This window comes from Podarcis pityusensis, assembly GCF_964106645.2.
Source record: "Podarcis pityusensis genome assembly, chromosome: 2".
Classification (NCBI taxonomy): Eukaryota; Metazoa; Chordata; class Lepidosauria; order Squamata; family Lacertidae; genus Podarcis; species Podarcis pityusensis.
The window spans coordinates 122,464,274-122,482,128 of NC_138029.1; the positions used below are offsets into that span (position 1 = coordinate 122,464,274).

The 17,855-nt window shown below is 47.4% G+C and overlaps 1 protein-coding gene and 1 long non-coding RNA gene across 2 annotated transcripts in view; one reads left to right on the plus strand and one right to left on the minus strand.

Annotated features, from left to right (window-relative positions):
- LOC308470210 overlaps positions 1-17,326 on the minus strand; it is a 94,339-nt gene extending 77,013 nt beyond the window's left edge. Inside the window, exon 1 of the long non-coding RNA XR_013982263.1 lies at positions 12,637-17,326. This is a non-coding gene — a long non-coding RNA (uncharacterized lncRNA). The remainder of the gene's footprint in view (positions 1-12,636) is intronic.
- LOC308469425 (uncharacterized protein) lies at positions 1,467-14,824 on the plus strand. Its single transcript, XM_080991874.1, has 6 exons — positions 1,467-1,609; positions 3,767-4,270; positions 6,325-6,451; positions 7,575-7,657; positions 8,478-8,604; positions 10,625-14,824. Exons 2-6 carry the CDS (start codon positions 3,854-3,856, stop codon positions 12,190-12,192), a joined length of 2,322 nt encoding a protein of 773 aa, XP_080848000.1. The 5' UTR covers positions 1,467-1,609; positions 3,767-3,853; the 3' UTR covers positions 12,193-14,824.
- Positions 17,327-17,855: the final 529 nt, after the last annotated feature.

Below are 17,855 nucleotides of genomic sequence, written 5' to 3' on the forward strand. Positions count from 1 at the left end.
AGGTTGTGCCTCCGGACATGATGTGTGATTTGACGGTGAGTTTGGGTTGGCCCAATGCAAAAAGTGTGAGGATCCATGAGGATCCGTTCTTGAAAACCACGTTTTTGGGCCACGCTATGGCCAGGAAGCCATGGTTCCGTGATTTCTGTGGTGGATGCTGTGCCCCTGGACATGATGTGTAATTTGACAGTGAGTTTGGGTTGATGTAGTGCAAAAATCATGAGGATTCATGAGGATCCGTGTTTTTTAACCATGTTTTTGCGCCATTGTGGCACCACGAAACAGTGGATGCGTGATTTTTTGGTTCCTCCTACAGACTAAGATGTGGTCTACAGTAGCATGGTGTTTTTATTTTGTTTCAATATAAAAATCATATGAATTCATGAGGATCCGTGCCTCGGATCCATGTTTTTGTGGTGCTGCAGCGCGGCAAAATGTTGGATCCATGTTTTTTATAGTCCAGTTTGTAGGCGTGCCTTCTAGGTGTGATTTGACACTGCATTTGTTGGAGTTATTGTTTAAAAAGTGGAGGATCCATGAGGATCCGCCTTTTACGCAGACCCCCTCTCTAGTAAGGGGGCACTCTCTTGCCTTAACCCTTCATCCCCACCCCACCCTCTTCTCCAGGGGTCAGCAAACTTTTTCAGCAGGGGGCCGGTCCACTGTCCCTCTGACCTTGTGGGGGGCCCGGACTGTATTTTGGGGGGGAAAAAGAATGAATTCCTATGCCCCACAAATAACCCAGAGATGCATTTTAAATAAAAGGACACATTCTACTCATGTAGATTTAGAAGGCGATTGGGTCGGATCCGGCCCCCCCGGCCTCAGTTTGCCTACCCATGCTCTTCTCCTCCATCATCCAAAGCTCAAGAGAAGGCGGTTCCCCTCTTCTCCTCTTGCCAAGCAAGAGAATTTCAGGGGTAATTCTTCAGCAGGAGCTGTCTGCAAAACAGGGGCTTCTGCGCGTCCCTTGCTGTTTGTCAAGGCTAGATCTACTCAGAGTAGACCTATTGCAATGAATCTGTCTGCAAAACAGAGGCTTCTGCGCTCCCCTTGCTGTTTGTCAAGGCTAGATCTACTCAGAGTAGATCCATTTCAATGAATCAAGTTTGCAGCCACGCTTACTCGAAAGTAAGCCCCGTTTAATTAAAGGGTTTAGGGTCGCGCGCGCACTAAGTTCCTCCTGCCTTGGGAGACAATGCAAGAGTGTGCTCCCCTTCGAATATTTATTTTGGACTGCAACTCCCATCAGCCCCTAGGCACCACGTGCTGGCTGGGAGCTGATGGGAGTTGTAGTCCAACCCCCCCCCAACAATCACGGAAGGGGATCAAACCCTTGTAAAGCCGACGGCGCTCTGTGGACTTTGCAGGACTCCTGGCAACACTAAATCCGCGCAGGCTGCGAGTATTTGCGTGTCCAGCAACATCCTGTAGCAACGCAGCTGCCCCTCCAGGTTATAAAGGGTTAAAGCACTTTGCTTTGATTCCTAGAAAGGGCACTTACTGGGTGTGGGGGAGGGAGGAGGTGTCACTTCCTCCTACATTTGGAGAAAACCTGGGAGGAGTCTGGCGCCTGGAGGAGGAGGAGAGTGGTGGTCCTTCCCCACTGGTAAGAATGGGGTGGGCGGGTGGGCGAGAAATCCTCCAGACTGGCAAGGTGGGTGGGTGGGTGGCAACTCCCTGGGACCTTGGGTGCCCGAGCACCCACAATAAAATTCCCCATGAAGGGGGCGGGCACCCACGATCGCGGGGCCAAGCTGGCCCTCCTGGAAGTGTTTTGTGGGTGCAATGGATCAGGGGGCGGGTTGCCTGCTTTGCACGCACACGAGGTCCCCCAGATTGCATCTGGCTTGCAAGAAGCGCCCTTCCCCACGGGGGCAGGACACTGGGGCTGGGAAAGCTCTTCCCAGGACCGACGCGACTCCGCTTGTAGTTTGTTGCTTTGTTGTTGTTGTTTAGTCGTTTAGTCGTGTCCGCCTCTTGGTGACCCCCTGGACCAGAGCACGCCTGGCACTCCTGTCTTCCACTGCCTCCCGCAGTTTGGTCAAACTCATGCTGGTCGCTTCGAGAACACTGTCCAACCATCTCGTCCTCTGTCGTCCCCTTCTCCTTGGGCCCAACATCAGGGTCTTTTCCAGGGAGTCTTCTCTTCTCATGAGGTGGCCAAAGTACTGGAGCCTCAGCTTCAGGATCTGTCCTTCCAGTGAGCACTCAGGGCTGATTTCCTTCCAAATGGAGAGGTTTGATCTTCTTGCAGTCCATGGGACTCTCAAGAGTCTCCTCCAGCACCATAATTCAAAAGCATCAATTCTTCAGCGATCAGCCATCTTTATGGTTCAGCTCTCACTTCCATACGTCACTACTGGGTTTGCTGCTTTGCCTGCATGCAAAAGTCACCCTCCCCAGTTCCAGCTTTTGGGCAAAATCTCAGCGGCAGAGCAAAAAAAAGGCCTCCATGCAAAGGGATCAGGATTCAGTCCTTGTCTCATTTAAACCCGAATGAACTGCAAGGACGCTCCGGATCCGCAAAGCAAAGTCCTAGGTAGCGCCAGCACTGAGTGCAAGGACTGGCAACAGCTCTCCAGGATTTCACTGATATTGTTTGTGAACTTGTGGGGGAGAATGCAGCAAGTTTAAAAAAACCCGAATGAGAAATACGCCCCCCCCCCCCCGAAAATCAAAAATTTAAACTGTAAAGTGTCACAGCCAGGAAGGACAAGAGTACAAAAGTACAGCACAGCTCCAAAAGGATAACAAAGTTTTATGCATACAAAGGTTTTAGTTACAAATAATAAAGATTCATAAAAAACAAAAGTATTCTCCATCTGTGAGTTTGAAAGACTGGATACTGTCTTAAACGAGCCAGGCATTTTGCATATACTGTTGGCACAGAGTGACAGTCTTTCTATTTGTATAAGATATAAAATCATACCATATATGGGAAAAAACCTCATGTCATTTGAGCTCTGACTTTTAGATACTTTTAGTTTATGATATATCTTGATTTGAAGAAGGGCAATTTGGCAAAAGCTTGAATACCAGCCATCCAAATTGTTAATATTAAAGGGCTTCCAGAATTTTTAAATCTTTGTTTTTTCTTTTGCCTTGTTATGTTGGCACATTTGTTTGTTAATAAATCCCTCTTTCAAAAAGCAAGTGAAGAAAGCTTCATATCAGCCTGTGGCATCAATAAAAATAAAAGGTAAAGGTACCCCTGCCCGAAGGCCAGTCTTGTCAGACCCTAGGGTTGTGCGCTCATCTTACTATAGAGGCCGGGAGCCGGCGCCATCCGCAGACACTTCCGGGTCACGTGGCCAGTGTGACATCGCTGCTCTGGTGAGCCTGCACCAGAACAGCACACTGAACGCCGTTTACCTTCCCGCTATAAAGCGGTACCTATTTATCTACTTGCACTTAAGGATGCTTTCGAACTGCTAGGTGGGCAGGAGCTGGGACCAAACGACGGGAGCTCACCCCGCTGCGGGGATTTGAACCGCTGACCATACGATCAGTAAGTCCTAGGCACTGTGGTTTTACCCACAGCACCACCCGCATCCCTATCAATAAAAATACAGTACAGTTAATAAAAGGAACCCTTTCCAGGACTCAGCCAGTGTTTAGCTGCTGAGTCATACAGGATTTTTTCACCTAGATTTATTTATTTATTTTGTTAAATCCATTGGAGAGGTGATGAATGTTTTTTAGCAAGATGTTTTGATCGAAGCCTGCTCCTGATTCCCAATGTGTTGTTTTCTTTTATCTGCAGGAAAAAAGCCTTGTAGGAACATGTGATGTGTCCCAAGAACGACTCTTTGTGAAGTTTGAGGAGAGGGCTTCTGTGCCCAGTCCAGCAATGGACATGCTTGGCCCAGTGGGGCAGAGATCAGGCAAAGGTTGTGATGCCGTCCAGGCTGGGAGTCCCAGGGAATTCTGGGAGAGAACAGTGCAGAAGATCCCGGGTAGGAAGGACACACTTGCCTCAGACTCTCAGTGCCAGCGGTTCAGGCGCTTCCGTTACCAGGAGGCCAAAGGACCCCGAGAGGTTTGCAGCCGACTCTACCACCTTTGCCGTCAGTGGCTGAAGCCAGAGACACACACCAAGACTCAAATCCTGGACCTGGTGATCCTGGAGCAGTTCCTGGCTGTCCTCCCCCCGGAGATGGAGAGCTGGGTGAGGGAATGTGGAGCGGAGACCAGTTCGCAGGCGGTGGCCCTGGCCGAAGGTTTCCTCCTGAGCCAGGCAGAGGACAGGAAGCAGGGAGGGCTGCAGGTGAGAGAGACAGTTTTCATCCCGGTCGTTTTTCAACAGGCACAGAAAGTGTTCAAAAGACATTGCATTTTGTGGAAGGGAAAGCCAAACCTTCACATTGTGATTAGGGTAAAATTGTGCTCAAGACTCTTTTTATATATCAATATATCGTCCAAAACTGGTTTGAAGGTCATGATATCGGTTTCATAATTTTTGACCTTACAATACGATATGATATTGTCATTGTCCCATACAGAACAATGAAATTGAAAAAATCTACATCAGATATTCCAAAACCAACAAGCCTACTATCCCAGCCTGGTTAACCCCCTAAAAACTCTGATACCCCATAATTAAATACAATATACTCCCACAGAGACTACCTTAAACAAGGTAAAGGGACCCCTGACCATTAGGTCCAGTCATGGCCGACTCTGGGGTTGCGGCGCTCATCTCGCTTTATGAGCTGGCATACAGCTTCCGGGTCATGTGGTCAGCATGACTAAGCCGCTTCTGGCGAACCAGAGTAGCGCACGGAAACACCGTTTACCTTCCCGCCAGAGCGGTACCTATTTATCTACTTGCACTTTGATGTGCTTTCTAACTGCTAGGTTGGCAGGAGCAGGGACAGAGCAACGGGAGCTCACCCCGTCGCGGGGATTCGAACCACCGACTTTCCGATCGGCAAGTCCTAGGCTCTGTGGTTTAACCATGCGCCACCCGCATCCCCAAAGACTACCTTACAGTGCGTTTAAAACCAAAATCACATTTGGATAGAAACTGTTTCTCAGGCGGCTAGTCCTAGTCTTTATAACCCTGTACCTTCTTCCAGAAGACAGAAGCTGAAAGAGATAATTTCCGGGGTGCGCACTATCCTGCACTATCTCTGCAGCTTTCTTATGACACCTGGCAATCTTATCCCAAATCATGGGGTGTGGGTGTGTGCAAAAATCACAATTCTGGGGAAACCGTGAAGCCAGACAATGCCTCTGCCTAGCTCCATCCTTATTTCAGACATGCTATATCAGAATATTGTGATGTTTCGCTGGTGATATATCGCAATGTTGAAAACCAGATGTCACCCAGCCCTAGTGGTTAGAGCGTTGGGACCAGGGTTCAAATCCCCTCTCGCCCATGAAGCTCACTGGGTGACGTTGGGCCTGTCACTGCCTCTCAGTCTAACCTACCTCAAAGGGTTGTTGTGGGAATTAAATGGGGGTGGAGGCGAGCCATGCACACCATCTTGAGCTCCTTGGAGAAAGAGATGCAATAAATACGTAGTAACAACAATAATAGCAACAAAAATATTTATAACAATAATATGGTACTGCTTTAAAATAGTACCATAATTTCTAGCAATGCAATAAGGTACATGGCCACACATCATTCTGTTATTCTGTGTGCCAACAATACTGGAGTTAGCAAAACATTTGCTGTGTGCCTGGTAAGGTAAAGGGACCCCTGATCATTAGGTCCAGTCGTGGACGACTCTGGGATTGCAGCGCTCATTTCGCTTTATTGGCCGAGGGAGCCGGCGTCCAGCTTCCGGGTCATGTGGCCAGCATGACTAAGCCGCTGCTGGTGAACCAGAGCAGCGCACGGAAACGCCGTTTACCTTTCCACTGGAGCGGTACCTATTTATCTACTTGCACTTTGACGTGCTTTCAAACTGCTAGGTTGGCAGGAGCAGGGACTGAGCAACGGGAGCTCACCCCGTCACGGGGATTCGAACCGCCGACCTTCTGATCGCCAAGTCCTAGGCTCTGTGGTTTAACCCACAGTGCCACCCGTGTCCCAGTGTGTCTGCTAGCAAACCATATATTGTTGCTCTTACAGCTTGAAATCCTGTGAAAGGCACCTCCTCTCTGTGAAAAAGCTCCTTGTTGGCTGGGTTTATGGTTCTATTGCAGGGGTGAGAAACCTTTGGCCCTCTAGATGTTGCTGAATTACATCTCCCATCAGCCCCAGCGAGGGTGGCTAATGGCCAGGGAAGATGAGATTCATTCAGCAATGTCCTGCAACTGCTCTTAACTCATCTCCCTCTTCTTTGTCTGGGATCTGGGCTCCTGTCTCAGGTTCAAGGGACCATCGCGGAGGTGGGCAATGAATCCCCTGAATCAAGGGAGAATCTGCCGGTAACCTTCCAGACGGCGCTATCTGGGGAAATTTTGCCGGATAATCAAACTCGGGACACGTCACTGGGTAAGGAAGGATTTTGAAAATCTGTTGCCGTACTTTGCCTTATCCCATTATGTGTTGTACATCCCTCACAGAGAGGTATAGCTCAGTTGGTATTATTATTATTATTTTATTACCGTATTTTTCGCTCCATAGGGCGCACCGGACCATAGGGCACACCTAGCTTTTAGGGGGGGAAATAAAGGGGGGGAATTATCCCCCCCCGGTCCAGGAGCGGCGGCAAGATATCGCGCAACCTCGCCGCCGCTTCCGGAGCTTGCAGGGCTGGGTACTGGGGGCGGGGAAGCCTGAGCTTCCCCAGCCCCCAGAACAGGCAGCTATCCGCAAGCCTTCTGAGTGCAGCGGGAACTCCCACCGTGCTCAGAAGGCTTGCGGATGGCTGCCTGAAGCCTGGAGAGCGAGAGGGGTCGGTGCGCACCGACCCCTCTCACTCTCCAGGCTTCAGCGAAAGCCTGCATTCGCTCCATAGGGCGCGCACACATTTTCCCTTCATTTTTGGAGGGGAAAAAGTGTGTCCTATAGAGCGAAAAATACGGTAGTTAAATTTGAGTATCGCCCTAGATCTTTGGGTGGTAGAGCATGAGTAAGATCTCAAGAGACGTCTGTTCAAGCCCCACATTGGACAAAAAATGCTTGGCCTTCTAACTTTACAGTTACTTTACTTTTAGGTTACAATTCACAATTCTGCAGGGGAAGGGCCTTCTGTTAAATAAATTCTCTTTATCACACCCCCTTTATCATTTTGGCTGCTCTTTTCTGAACCACCATCAGGAAATGTTTCATTATACACCTTTAGGCCAGGCAAAAACATTTCTTTTCAACTGGGCCTTTGGTTGATCTGATTTACATCCTATGCCCTTTTAAAATGGTTTTTTTTGGTTGTTGTTTTATTTTCATTAGGTATTTTGTGGTTTTATATCTTGATTTTGTTCTGTGAACTACCCTGAGACCCCTGGGTATAGGGCAGTATATAAATTCTAATAATAATTAATAATAATAATAATAATAATAATAATAATAATAACGTTGCCCTCAACTGAAAAAGAGGTTTTCCGCACTGACTTTAAATAATGGGTTTTCATTCCAACCTCTCACCCCCCCTTACCACCCTTGTTTCCCCCAACAGGAAATGGAATAACATCGCTGAAGCTCCCTACGACATCACCTTTTCACAGCGGAGCAGAAATAGACCCTGAGCAACCGACTGAGGTAGGAAAAGGAGATCATTGGCAACTATGTGGTGGGGCTTAGAGCAAGCAATCTGTTCCTCTTCTGAGGGAACTCTGGAAATTGTAGGCCTGTGAAGAAAAGTGGGAGTCTCTTAACAACGCTAAGCAGTCTTCTTGTTGTTGTTGTTTAGTCGTTTAGTCGTGTCCAACTCTTCGTGACCCCATGGACCAGAGCACGCCAGGCACTCCTGTCTTCCACTGCCTCCCGCAGTTTGGTCAAACTCATGCTGGTAGCTTCAAGAACACTGTCCAACCATCCCGTCCTCTGTCGTCCCCTTCTCCTTGTGATCTTTCCCAACATCAGGGTCTTTTCCAGGGAGTCTTCTCTTCTCATGAGGTGGCCAAGTATTGGAGCCTCAGCTTCAGGATCTGTTCTTCCAGTGAGCACTCAGGGCTGATTTCCTTCAGAATGGAGAGGTTTGATCTCCTTGCAGTCCATGGGACTCTCAAGAGTCTCCTCCAGCACCAGAATTCACAAGCATCCATTCTCGGGTGATCAGCCTTCTTGATGGTCCAGCTCTCACTTCCATACATCACTACTGGGAATAAGCAGTCTTAGCAGACTACAAATCCAGGAATGCTTTGGGGGAAGCTGTGGTGCGGATGAGGCCTGACTGGCCGTGGCTTTCCAGGATTTGCAGTCTCCCTAACCCTGCCTGGAGATTCTGGGGATTGAACCCGGAAGCTTCTGCACGCCACGCAGAAACTCTACCATTGAGCTATGGAGGAGGATTTACACATCCCTTAGTTCTCTGTTAATTTAAAATGTTTTCTTCCTCCTCTTCTTCTTCCTCCTCTAGGTTCTAGTGTCCTTTGAGGAGGTGGCTGTGTATTTCACCAACGATGAGTGGGCTTTGCTGGATTCGAGCCAGAAGGCCCTGCATAGGGAAGTCATGCTGGAGAATTCCCGGAGCGTGGCCTCACTCGGTAAGGACCCTTCTTTTGTTTTACAAACCTGAGTAGAGCCTGGCTGGTGGACCCAGCCAACTCCGAGGGCCTTCTGGCGGTTCCCTCACTGTGAGATGTGAAGCGACAGGGTACCAGGCAGAGGGCCTTCTTGGTAGTGGCACCCGCCCTGTGGAACGCCCTCCCATCATTTGTCAAAGAGATGAAGAACTGCATAACTTTTAGAAGACATCTGAAGGCAGCCCTGTATCAGTGTGCTGGGCCCAGGGGTAACCCGTGAAATGTGGTCCAGGACCGGTACAAAATCCGAAGGTTCCGCTAGGAGTCAGTCCGACAGGGCCAAGGCAGGACACGAGGCAGGAAACCAGGCAAGGAGAGGTGCAGGCTCTGGCATACAGCAGTGTTGCTCCTGCAACCTGGGACGGGGTCCAACAGCCTTTTATATTTGTCAGGGTAACGGCCGGTCCTGATCCCCCGGTGCCTCACCTCCCTGCTTCGCCCGAAGGCAAGCATTCCTCCTGCGAGTACTCAGGTCTCTCCTTCTCTCAGACCTTAGTCTCTGCAGCTTGGGAGACGTCGGTGGGTTACTAGACCCAGGGGCTGCCTCAGTCTCCCCTGACCCAACCGGTAGTGGAGAAGCTGTAAGCCCAGCTGAAGGCAACGAGGTAATCCCTGCATCTGGAGCCAGGGCAAGCTCAGGCCCCTGACTTGGCCCAGCTGGTGTTTGTTGCAGGGGAACCTGTGCAGACTGGAACTCTTCAGGGTCAGGCCCCAGACTTGGTTCAGATGATGCCTGAGGCAACGGATCTGGTGCAGACTGAGACTCCTCTTGTTCTGAGTCCAGGTCCGAGTCCCAGGCCACCACAATCAGGAAGTTTTAAATGTTTGATGTTTTGCTATGTTTTTATATATGCTGTAATCTGCCCAGAGTGTCTGGGGAAACCCAGTCCGATGGGCAGCATAGAAATTATTATTATTATTATTATTATTATTATTATTATTATTATTAGTTGTCTACTCCAGCATCCTGTTGTCACAGGTGCCAGACAGATGCCCCAAATAGTAAGCCCACAACAACTCTCTCCCTACTTGTGATTCCCAACAACCAGTATTCAAAAATATTTACTTCCTCTGGAGGTAGAACATAGCCATTGTTGTCAGTAATCATCATGACTAGTTGCTGTTGATAGCCCATGAATTTGAAGCCATCCACTTCTGTGGACACCGGTAGCCCCTGGGGAAGTGAGATCCATAGTTTGACTATGTGCTCTGTGAAGAAGTCATTTGAGTTATCTGTCCAGAATCTTCCAACATTGGACTCCCTCGGGAGGTTTTGGACTCTCCTTCCTTGGAGGTGTTTAAGCAGAGATTGGATGGCCATCTGCCATGGATGCTTGAGCTGAGATTCCTGCACTAGATGGCTCTGGGGGTCCCTTCCAACTCTACAATTCCATGAATGATTATCAGAGCTCCAAGCCTTCCCTTAAAAATAAAGTACAGTGAGGGAAAAAAAGTATTTGATCCCCTGCTAAATTTGCCCGTTTGCCCTCTGACGAAGAAATGACCAGGCCATAATTTTAATGGTAGGTTTATTGTAGCTGTGAGAGACAGACTAACAACAGGACCATTACAATTATGGACTGGTCATTTCTTCATCAGAGGGCAAACGGGCAAATTTAGCAGGGGATCAAATACTTTCCCCTCTCACTGTAAGATTCCAGTCCTCATGCTTCTAAATCGCGTGTGGGGAACCTTTGGCCCTCTGGCTGTAGCTGAACTACAACTCCCCTCAGGCCTAGCAAGCATGACCAATGGCCAGGAGTAATGGGAATTGTAGATCAGCAACATTGGAGGACTTCAGGCTCCCCATCTCTGGTTTAGAGTATTAGATTAGCTTTAATTCAGCTGGGTGAGGGTGTCTGTGTGTCTGTGTGAAGCAGCGCCACACATGTATTACTTCTCCACAACAATGCATTGGATGCCACCCATAATCAAAAGCTTATTTTCTTTCTGGTGTTGTTAATGGATTTCTCTCTTCCAGTTGAAGGGTGGGATAATAAGGATGACGACGAACTCTGTGCAGCACCATCGGAGAGAAACAAGCTTCAAGACATAGATGAGAACTTCAGAGATCAAGAAGGACCAAATAAGCAGGAAGAAAACCAAACCAGGAAGTGGGGGAATAAATCTTTGCCCGGGCAGAACTTTGATGAAATTCCAGTTCAGCAGCAGAGACGAAAAGGAAAGAAAAAGAATGTCTGCTCGCTGTGTGGGAAAGTCTTCAGCCGCAAATCACACTTCAACGTCCACATGAGGATCCACACAGGCCAGAAGCAGCATAAGTGTTTGGACTGCGGAAAGAGCTTCCGGCAGAGAGCGCACCTCACCTCCCACCAAAGAATCCACACGGGAGAGAGGCCTTATAAATGCTTGCAGTGCGGGAAGAGCTTCAGGGAGCGTGCACACTTCACCGTACATCAGAGAATCCACACAGGTGAAAAACCCTACCAGTGCTCGGAGTGCGGAAAGAAGTTCACTAGGAGCACAAACCTCGCTTCCCACCTGAGAAAACACACGGGGGAGAAACCCTATAAATGCCCGGAGTGCGGAAAGAGCTTCAGGCAGCTTGCGTACCTTACTTCACACCAGAGAATCCACACCGGAGAAAAACCGTATCAGTGTTCGGTGTGCGGAAAGAGCTTCAACAGGAACACAAACCTTACCGCCCATCTGAGAAAACACACGGGAGAGAAACCTTATAAGTGCGCCGTATGCAGTAGGAGCTTTTGTGATAAATCAGGCTTCAATATACACCAGTTGATTCATTCAAAGGATAAGCCGCATAAATGTTTGGTGTGTGGCCGAAGCTTTATTCGGCGTTCGCAGCTTACTTCCCATGAAGGAATCCATACGGGGGAGAAGCCGTATAAATGCTTGGTGTGTGGAAAGAGCTTCCACCGGAGCTCCAACCTTACTTCCCATCAGAGAATCCACGTGGGAGAGAAACCGTATAACTGCTCTGAATGTAGCAAGAGCTTTTACGACAGATCGCGCCTCCTTATTCACCAAAGGACTCACACGGGCGAAAAACCCTATAAATGCCCGGAGTGTGGAAAGAACTTCAAGTGGCATGCAAACCTTGCTTCTCATCAAAGGACACACGGAGGAGAAAAGCCCTATAACTGTGTGGAGTGTAGCAAGAGCTTTTATGACCACTCCCACCTTCTTACACACCAAAGAATCCACACGGGAGAGAAACCTTATCAGTGCTCGGTGTGTGGAAAGAGCTTCAGCCAGAGCTCAAGCCTTACTTCCCACCTGAGAGTCCACACAGAAGAGAAACCCTACCAGTGCACGGAGTGCGGAAAGAACTACACTCAAAGAAGAAACCTGATCAGACATCAGAAAATCCACTCGGGAGAAAAAACATACCAATGCCTGGAATGTGGAAAGAGCTTTTATGATAAGTGTATGCTTAAGAGACACCAAAGAACTCACAGAGGGGGCAGTGAACCCATCATGTCTTGGAGTGTTGAAATGGCTTCCGATGGAGAACCAATTTTACTTCCCCTTTGTGGATTCACACCAGAAAAGCAGTATGTGATTTGAGACTGAGTAACCAATCCAACCGTAGGAGCACTAGAGAATTCATATTGGACAGAGGCTTTCCCCTCCCTTCCCTGATAAATACTTGGGGTATTCTGTCACTGTTAGCTATATCGACGCACAATTATTGTTAAACTTTAATGCAGCTCTTATTATTGTTGTTATTCATTTCTAAGCCGCTTTATAGTTTTAAGAAAAAAAATCAAAGTGGTTTACCACACATTAAAATATCAAATTATAAAAAACCCCAGAATAAAACATTACTGAAGATATTTATACAGTGGTACCTCGGGTTAAGAACTTAATTCGTTCTGGAGGTCCGTTCTTAACCTGACACTGTTCTTAACCTGAGGTACCACTTTAGCTTCTGCTGTGCAATTTCTGTTCTCATCCTGAAGCAAAGTTCTTAACCCAAGGTACTATTTCTGGGTTAGCGGAGTCTGTAACCTGAAGCGTCTGCAACCTGAGGTACCACTGTACATTCAAAGCAACATAATTAACAGGAATCTTTAAAAATTCAAAATTGAGCATTACAAAGGAGGTCAACTACAGAATGTACATTGAACACAGTAAAGTCTGAGAGCAGGGTCCGTATTTTGTGACTTTGCAGTTGTAACCTCTCATATCAAGCAGGGTGCTTATTCCTCGCACCCATGGCCCAATAGCAGGAGGATGCAGGTAAGGAGGACCAGGGAAAGAAAGTACCTTCCAATTGTGGGCTGTGGAAGAGAATTCCCTTTGGAGGTTCATCATGGAGGCTCAAACCAGATTCCCATTTAGTCAGACTTTTATTCAGCAATGCATTACTGGGCAGAGCCCAAAGAATCTGTGAGAGCAAATCCATTAGCATACAGGAAAAAACACATGTGAAAAACACTGTTCCATATTCTCCGCAACAACCTTCTGCCACCCCACGATCTCTCATCCAACCATAGTCCTTGAAAACACAGTTACTCAACCCAAACTTTTTTTTTTGCTGTACATGTGGACCCATCCTTGCACCTTATCTGAATCAGCTTTCCACTCCATCAGTCAGTTGGACTGGCTCTTAACAGCTTTGTGGTCAGGCCACGCCATTATGTGGCTATGCTGGCCTGACAGATAATTGGCTTTGCAGAATTCTACCTTGGTATTATCTCCCCGACTCTATTGCCCTTTCCTACCACCCTCACATTGGGACACGGGTGGCGCTGTGGTCTAAACCACAGAACCTAGGGCTTGCTGATCAGCAGGTCGGCGGTTCGAATCCCCGCGACAGGGTGAGCTCCCGTTTAGTCCCCGCTGCTGCCCGCCTAGCAGTTCGAAAGCACGTCAAAGTGCAAGTAGATAAATAGGTACTGCTCTGGTGGGAAGGTAAACGGCAATTATGTGCGCTGCTCTGGTTCGCCAGAAGCGGGTTAGTCATGCTGGCCACATGACCTGGAAAAACTGTCTGCGGACAAACGTCGGCTCCCTCGGCCTATGGAGCGAGATGAGCACCGCAACCCCAGAGTCGTCTGCGACGACCTAATGGTCAGGGGTACCTTTACCTTCACCTTCACCTTACCACCCTCACAGCTGCCACATCCTCACAGTGAGAGGTGAAGCTCAGCACTACTATGTGACCCATTTCCCAGTTCCACAAGGAGAGTGTGGGACACAGTTATTTAATAGGTTTATGCGCGGGGTAGGGGGGCCGCCAACAGAGGAGTCCATATTGTGTAGGCAGAGAAAAAGCAGTCCTCCTATTTCAGTTTTTCTGCATTAATTGTTCTATGTAGAGTCCTCATGCAGCACATAACAGGGGAATGAAACTTCATGCTTTGCAGGGCTGAGAATTAAGCATAGGGAGAGAAGGTTCTGTGTATGGGCAAAAGTTTCCTGTAATGCCAACAGTGCAATCCTAGCATCTCTGCTCAGAATTCCCATTCAGTTTAGTGGGGCCTCCTCCCAAGTAAGTGGCTATTGGATTGCAGCCCAAAAGGGTTGGGAGGGAGTTGCTTTAGGCAAAGCTACTCACTGCAATTATCAAACGTGAAAGTGAAAAGAGACTGAAGGATCATCAGGTGTTCCGGTGTCTGCTGATGACCCTGCTGCAGGAACCTGGCGTTCCATTCCTCTAGGATCTTCTGATGAGCCTGCCACTGCTTGCAACAGAATTGTCAAATCGTTGAGTTGGAAGGGACCTTGAGGATCATGTAGTCCAAACTTCTGCAACGCAGGAATGTGCATCTGAGGAGCTTGTTAGGCGCCGAAGTCAGCAGGTCTTTGAAACACAAATAAGCTATGTTTATCGGCACTTGATATTCCTAATAAGTGGATTTATTCAGCAGTTGTTTCCATCAGGGTAATGGAGAGATGAAACTACATGGCTCTCCTGAGAGTCTAATTATGGTTGCCTGAACTTACTGTTCCCCTTTTCCTTCCCAGTCCACTTTTGTGTTGTGTCTCTTTGATTGTGAGCTGAGGGCAAGATCTGTCTTCTCCTTGATATTTGTGAGTCAATCTTGGGAGCTTACTTGTGGAGCAGGATTAAAATGCCAATAACGATTAAGCATGCATATATGTATATATATTGATAAACTTCTCTTTTTAACTTTTTCAAAAAAAATTTGAGGGGACACAATAAACCTTTGAAAATCTTTCTGTTGCCCTACTGTGTCTAACATGTTGAGTGTTCTTTTTAGGTTGCATTGCCCATTACTGCTGGGGAAAGACATTTTGTGAGAGAAATCTTCTCACCTGTAAGTGCAGACGGGAGACAGTGGTCCTTTCCCTACACATGCAGAAGTATAAATAGCAAGGGGGATGGTGGATAAGTGCTAATCTCCCTTTCCTGGGCAAGGTTCTGGTGTGAATGGTCGTGGAGAAGATCCAGGCTCTTTTGGAAGAAACTGATTTTCTTTTCTTTTTTTAAATAATTTTTATTAACAGGCCAATCACATCACATTATCCATATCACATTGATTCCAAATTATACAGCCAAATTTTAAATTTTGTTGGGGGTACCCATACATCAAGCTCGGCTCGAGTCCAAAACAGCATCACTTATCTTACTGCATTAATTAGACAGTTCTGTCCAGTTTGATCCGGATAGAGCTTTATTACTTCCTTTCTCTTCTTGTTGTTATCATAAATTCCTTTCTTTGTGATCTCTGATGATTTTCACAAGCAGGTTGAAAGCTGGCATTCTATGTGGGTTTTATACTCTTCCAAAAATCATATCGATCCGGGACAGCCTCCGTACAACGCTTAAACAAAATTAATCTCCGATCTGTCCTTTATTTTTCTCAGGCTTACCGAATAAATCAAATGAGTCTGGGGGTTCTGTCAGGTCAAACTACCATTCCAGCATTCCTTCTCATCAAACAATCCTGATTCTCCTCCCCCAGTCCTTCTTCCTCCGGCAGACCTGTCCTGGCGAGACGCCATTTTTTAACTGCGTCATAAAAATTTTCCTCTTTTCTCACCGTTCTCCAGTCTTTTTTCCTCCCACATAGTTCTTAAAATCCTGCCTGTGGTTCATAGAAACGTGACGATCTGATTTCTTTCTGGGGTGAAGGGTTATTAATGTCACATCATGCAGAAAAAAAGAGAGTTTTTTCCTCCACCCCCCCTTCGTTCCAAACATACAGTCTCCTTATGGTAGTTCATCAGAAGATTTACTTATCCGTCCGTCACTCCTGGTCGCAGAGATCCATAAATCAGCAGCCTTATCGGTCGAGCTTTACTTGATGTTTGTGCTTTCAGCTTCCTTTCCAATCATATGTTTCCAATTATAGTTCCAAGCTGCAGCAACCAGCACGCGCTGATTGGAATCGGCTTCAGGAAGAGCTGACTTCACCGAGGGCCTGTGCCAAGTGTTCAGCACTCCCATCACTCGTTTCAGGGGGTGCATTGTGAACACCGCTGGCAGGACAGCACTCCCCCACATCCTGGGGGAGCAAAAGGAAGGCTGCATACTTCCCATAGCAGCCCCTTAGTACCTCGTATGGGTCAGAGAGATGTTATTGTCGGCCATCTTCCAACGCGCCACCTGGTGGCCCCGAAACTGATTTTCTGGATCCATTTCAATTGGGGTTTAGGCCCGGTTTTGACACAGAAACTGCTTTGGTGATGACCTCTGTCAAGAGAAAGACAAGGGAAATATGTCCCTGTTGATTCTTCTTGACCTCTCAGCGGCTTTTGATATCATCAACCATGGTATCCTTCTGGAGTGACTTTCTGAACTAGGGGTGGGGGGCACCACTCATGAGGTCGTCTCCTGGCCTGTAATAATTCAACAGATCAGATTCCATATTTAGGTTCAATGGGCATTTAGCTTTCAGCATCCTACTGGCTCCATGGGGCATTAGAAGCACAAATAGCATCAGCAGCAGCAGCAATAACATGGCTATGCCTGCAAGAGTGATATACTCTTGTGACAGCAGTCACGTTAGAAGCCCCGCTGGACCTTTGCAGTAGCTTCAGAAGCAAAGGTAGAAAAAGGAAAACTCCCACAGAAATGAACCCTGCCATCCCCAAATCTCTCAGGTCAGCCTGCAGGGGGACAGTCAGTTAGGTTACCCTAAAAACTGTGAATTCCACCCCACCCCCCAACCAGGCCTCAAAACCTCAAGCACTTTTCAAACTGCACTTTTCATTTTCTCTAAGGCTGAAAAAGCTTTTATCTAAGCATCTTTCTATGCAACAAAGGTAGCTGAATTAAAACAACGCCTTCGCTCTCTGGCTAGCTGACCTTGGCAATAGCACATTTAGCTTATTGCAAACTCTCTTCCGGGAACAGAGCCAGGGAACAAGAGAAACATTTCTATGTAAACCTATGAAGGGGGAGAGGAAAAAAAGGGGGATAAAAACCTGCCTGTAAAATGTTTTCGGTGGCCTGTCTTGTCTTTTGTGAATTCAATTACGCAGGTGCCTCTGCCCCCCCCCCCCAATGGCAGAATAAAGCTCTTTCTCTGGATTTAACCCCCTTGGTGTCGTTTGACTCTTTTGTCTCTCCCCGGGCGCAACGCTTTCCTACCCATGGTTAAAGGGCCTAGAAAGGCTACAAGCCTTCCGATATTTATGACCCAGTCCTTCTTGCAGGCTTGTGACAAGAAGTTACCTCATTCTGCCTGTGATCCTGATGTTTATGTTATTTGTGAACTCAAAGGCCATTGTTGGGGAAATCCTTGGACTAAATAAATTATCAAGGTCCACCTCCTCTGCAGCTCCCTGGAATCTGTGTGTGACTCAATGGGCAGCTGCAGAGCCAGAGTAAAGCATGTTTGTGAGAACTCAAAAGATGGTGCAGTCAATCTGGGTCCTGTTAAACTTGAGGAAACATTAACTTCAGTAAAGTCCAGGAAATTATAAAATAGCTATGATGGATCAAGGCGAGCAGGGCAGGACATGACAGAGGTTGATAAACTCCCGTACGGTGTAGATAATATGGAAAAGAAAATATTTTTCTCCCCTGCAGGTAGTAGTGGAGTTAGGGGTAGATTCTTGAAGATGTGGAACCTTCTGAAGTGATTCTCACTGCTAGCAAATGAAGTTTTCAGCTGTTTAGGTTCTATTGCTCTTTGAACCACAGTCAGCATTTTAAGACAATATATATTTACACCAGTTCTGGTCAGTGAAATGGACATTTTCAGTAACAAGTCCATCAGATGTTGCAGGAGTGAATTGGCCAGTGACGTTAC

Excerpts from the sequence above, each read along its gene's own strand:
- LOC308469425 (XM_080991874.1), top strand. The coding sequence starts at position 3,854 with ATGGACATGCTTGGCCCAGTGGGGCAGAGATCAGGCAAAGGTTGTGAT. Across the intron at positions 4,271-6,324 it reads GGAAGCAGGGAGGGCTGCAG|GTTCAAGGGACCATCGCGGA; the intron begins GTGAGAGAGACA and ends CTCCTGTCTCAG. Across the intron at positions 6,452-7,574 it reads AACTCGGGACACGTCACTGG|GAAATGGAATAACATCGCTG; the intron begins GTAAGGAAGGAT and ends TTCCCCCAACAG.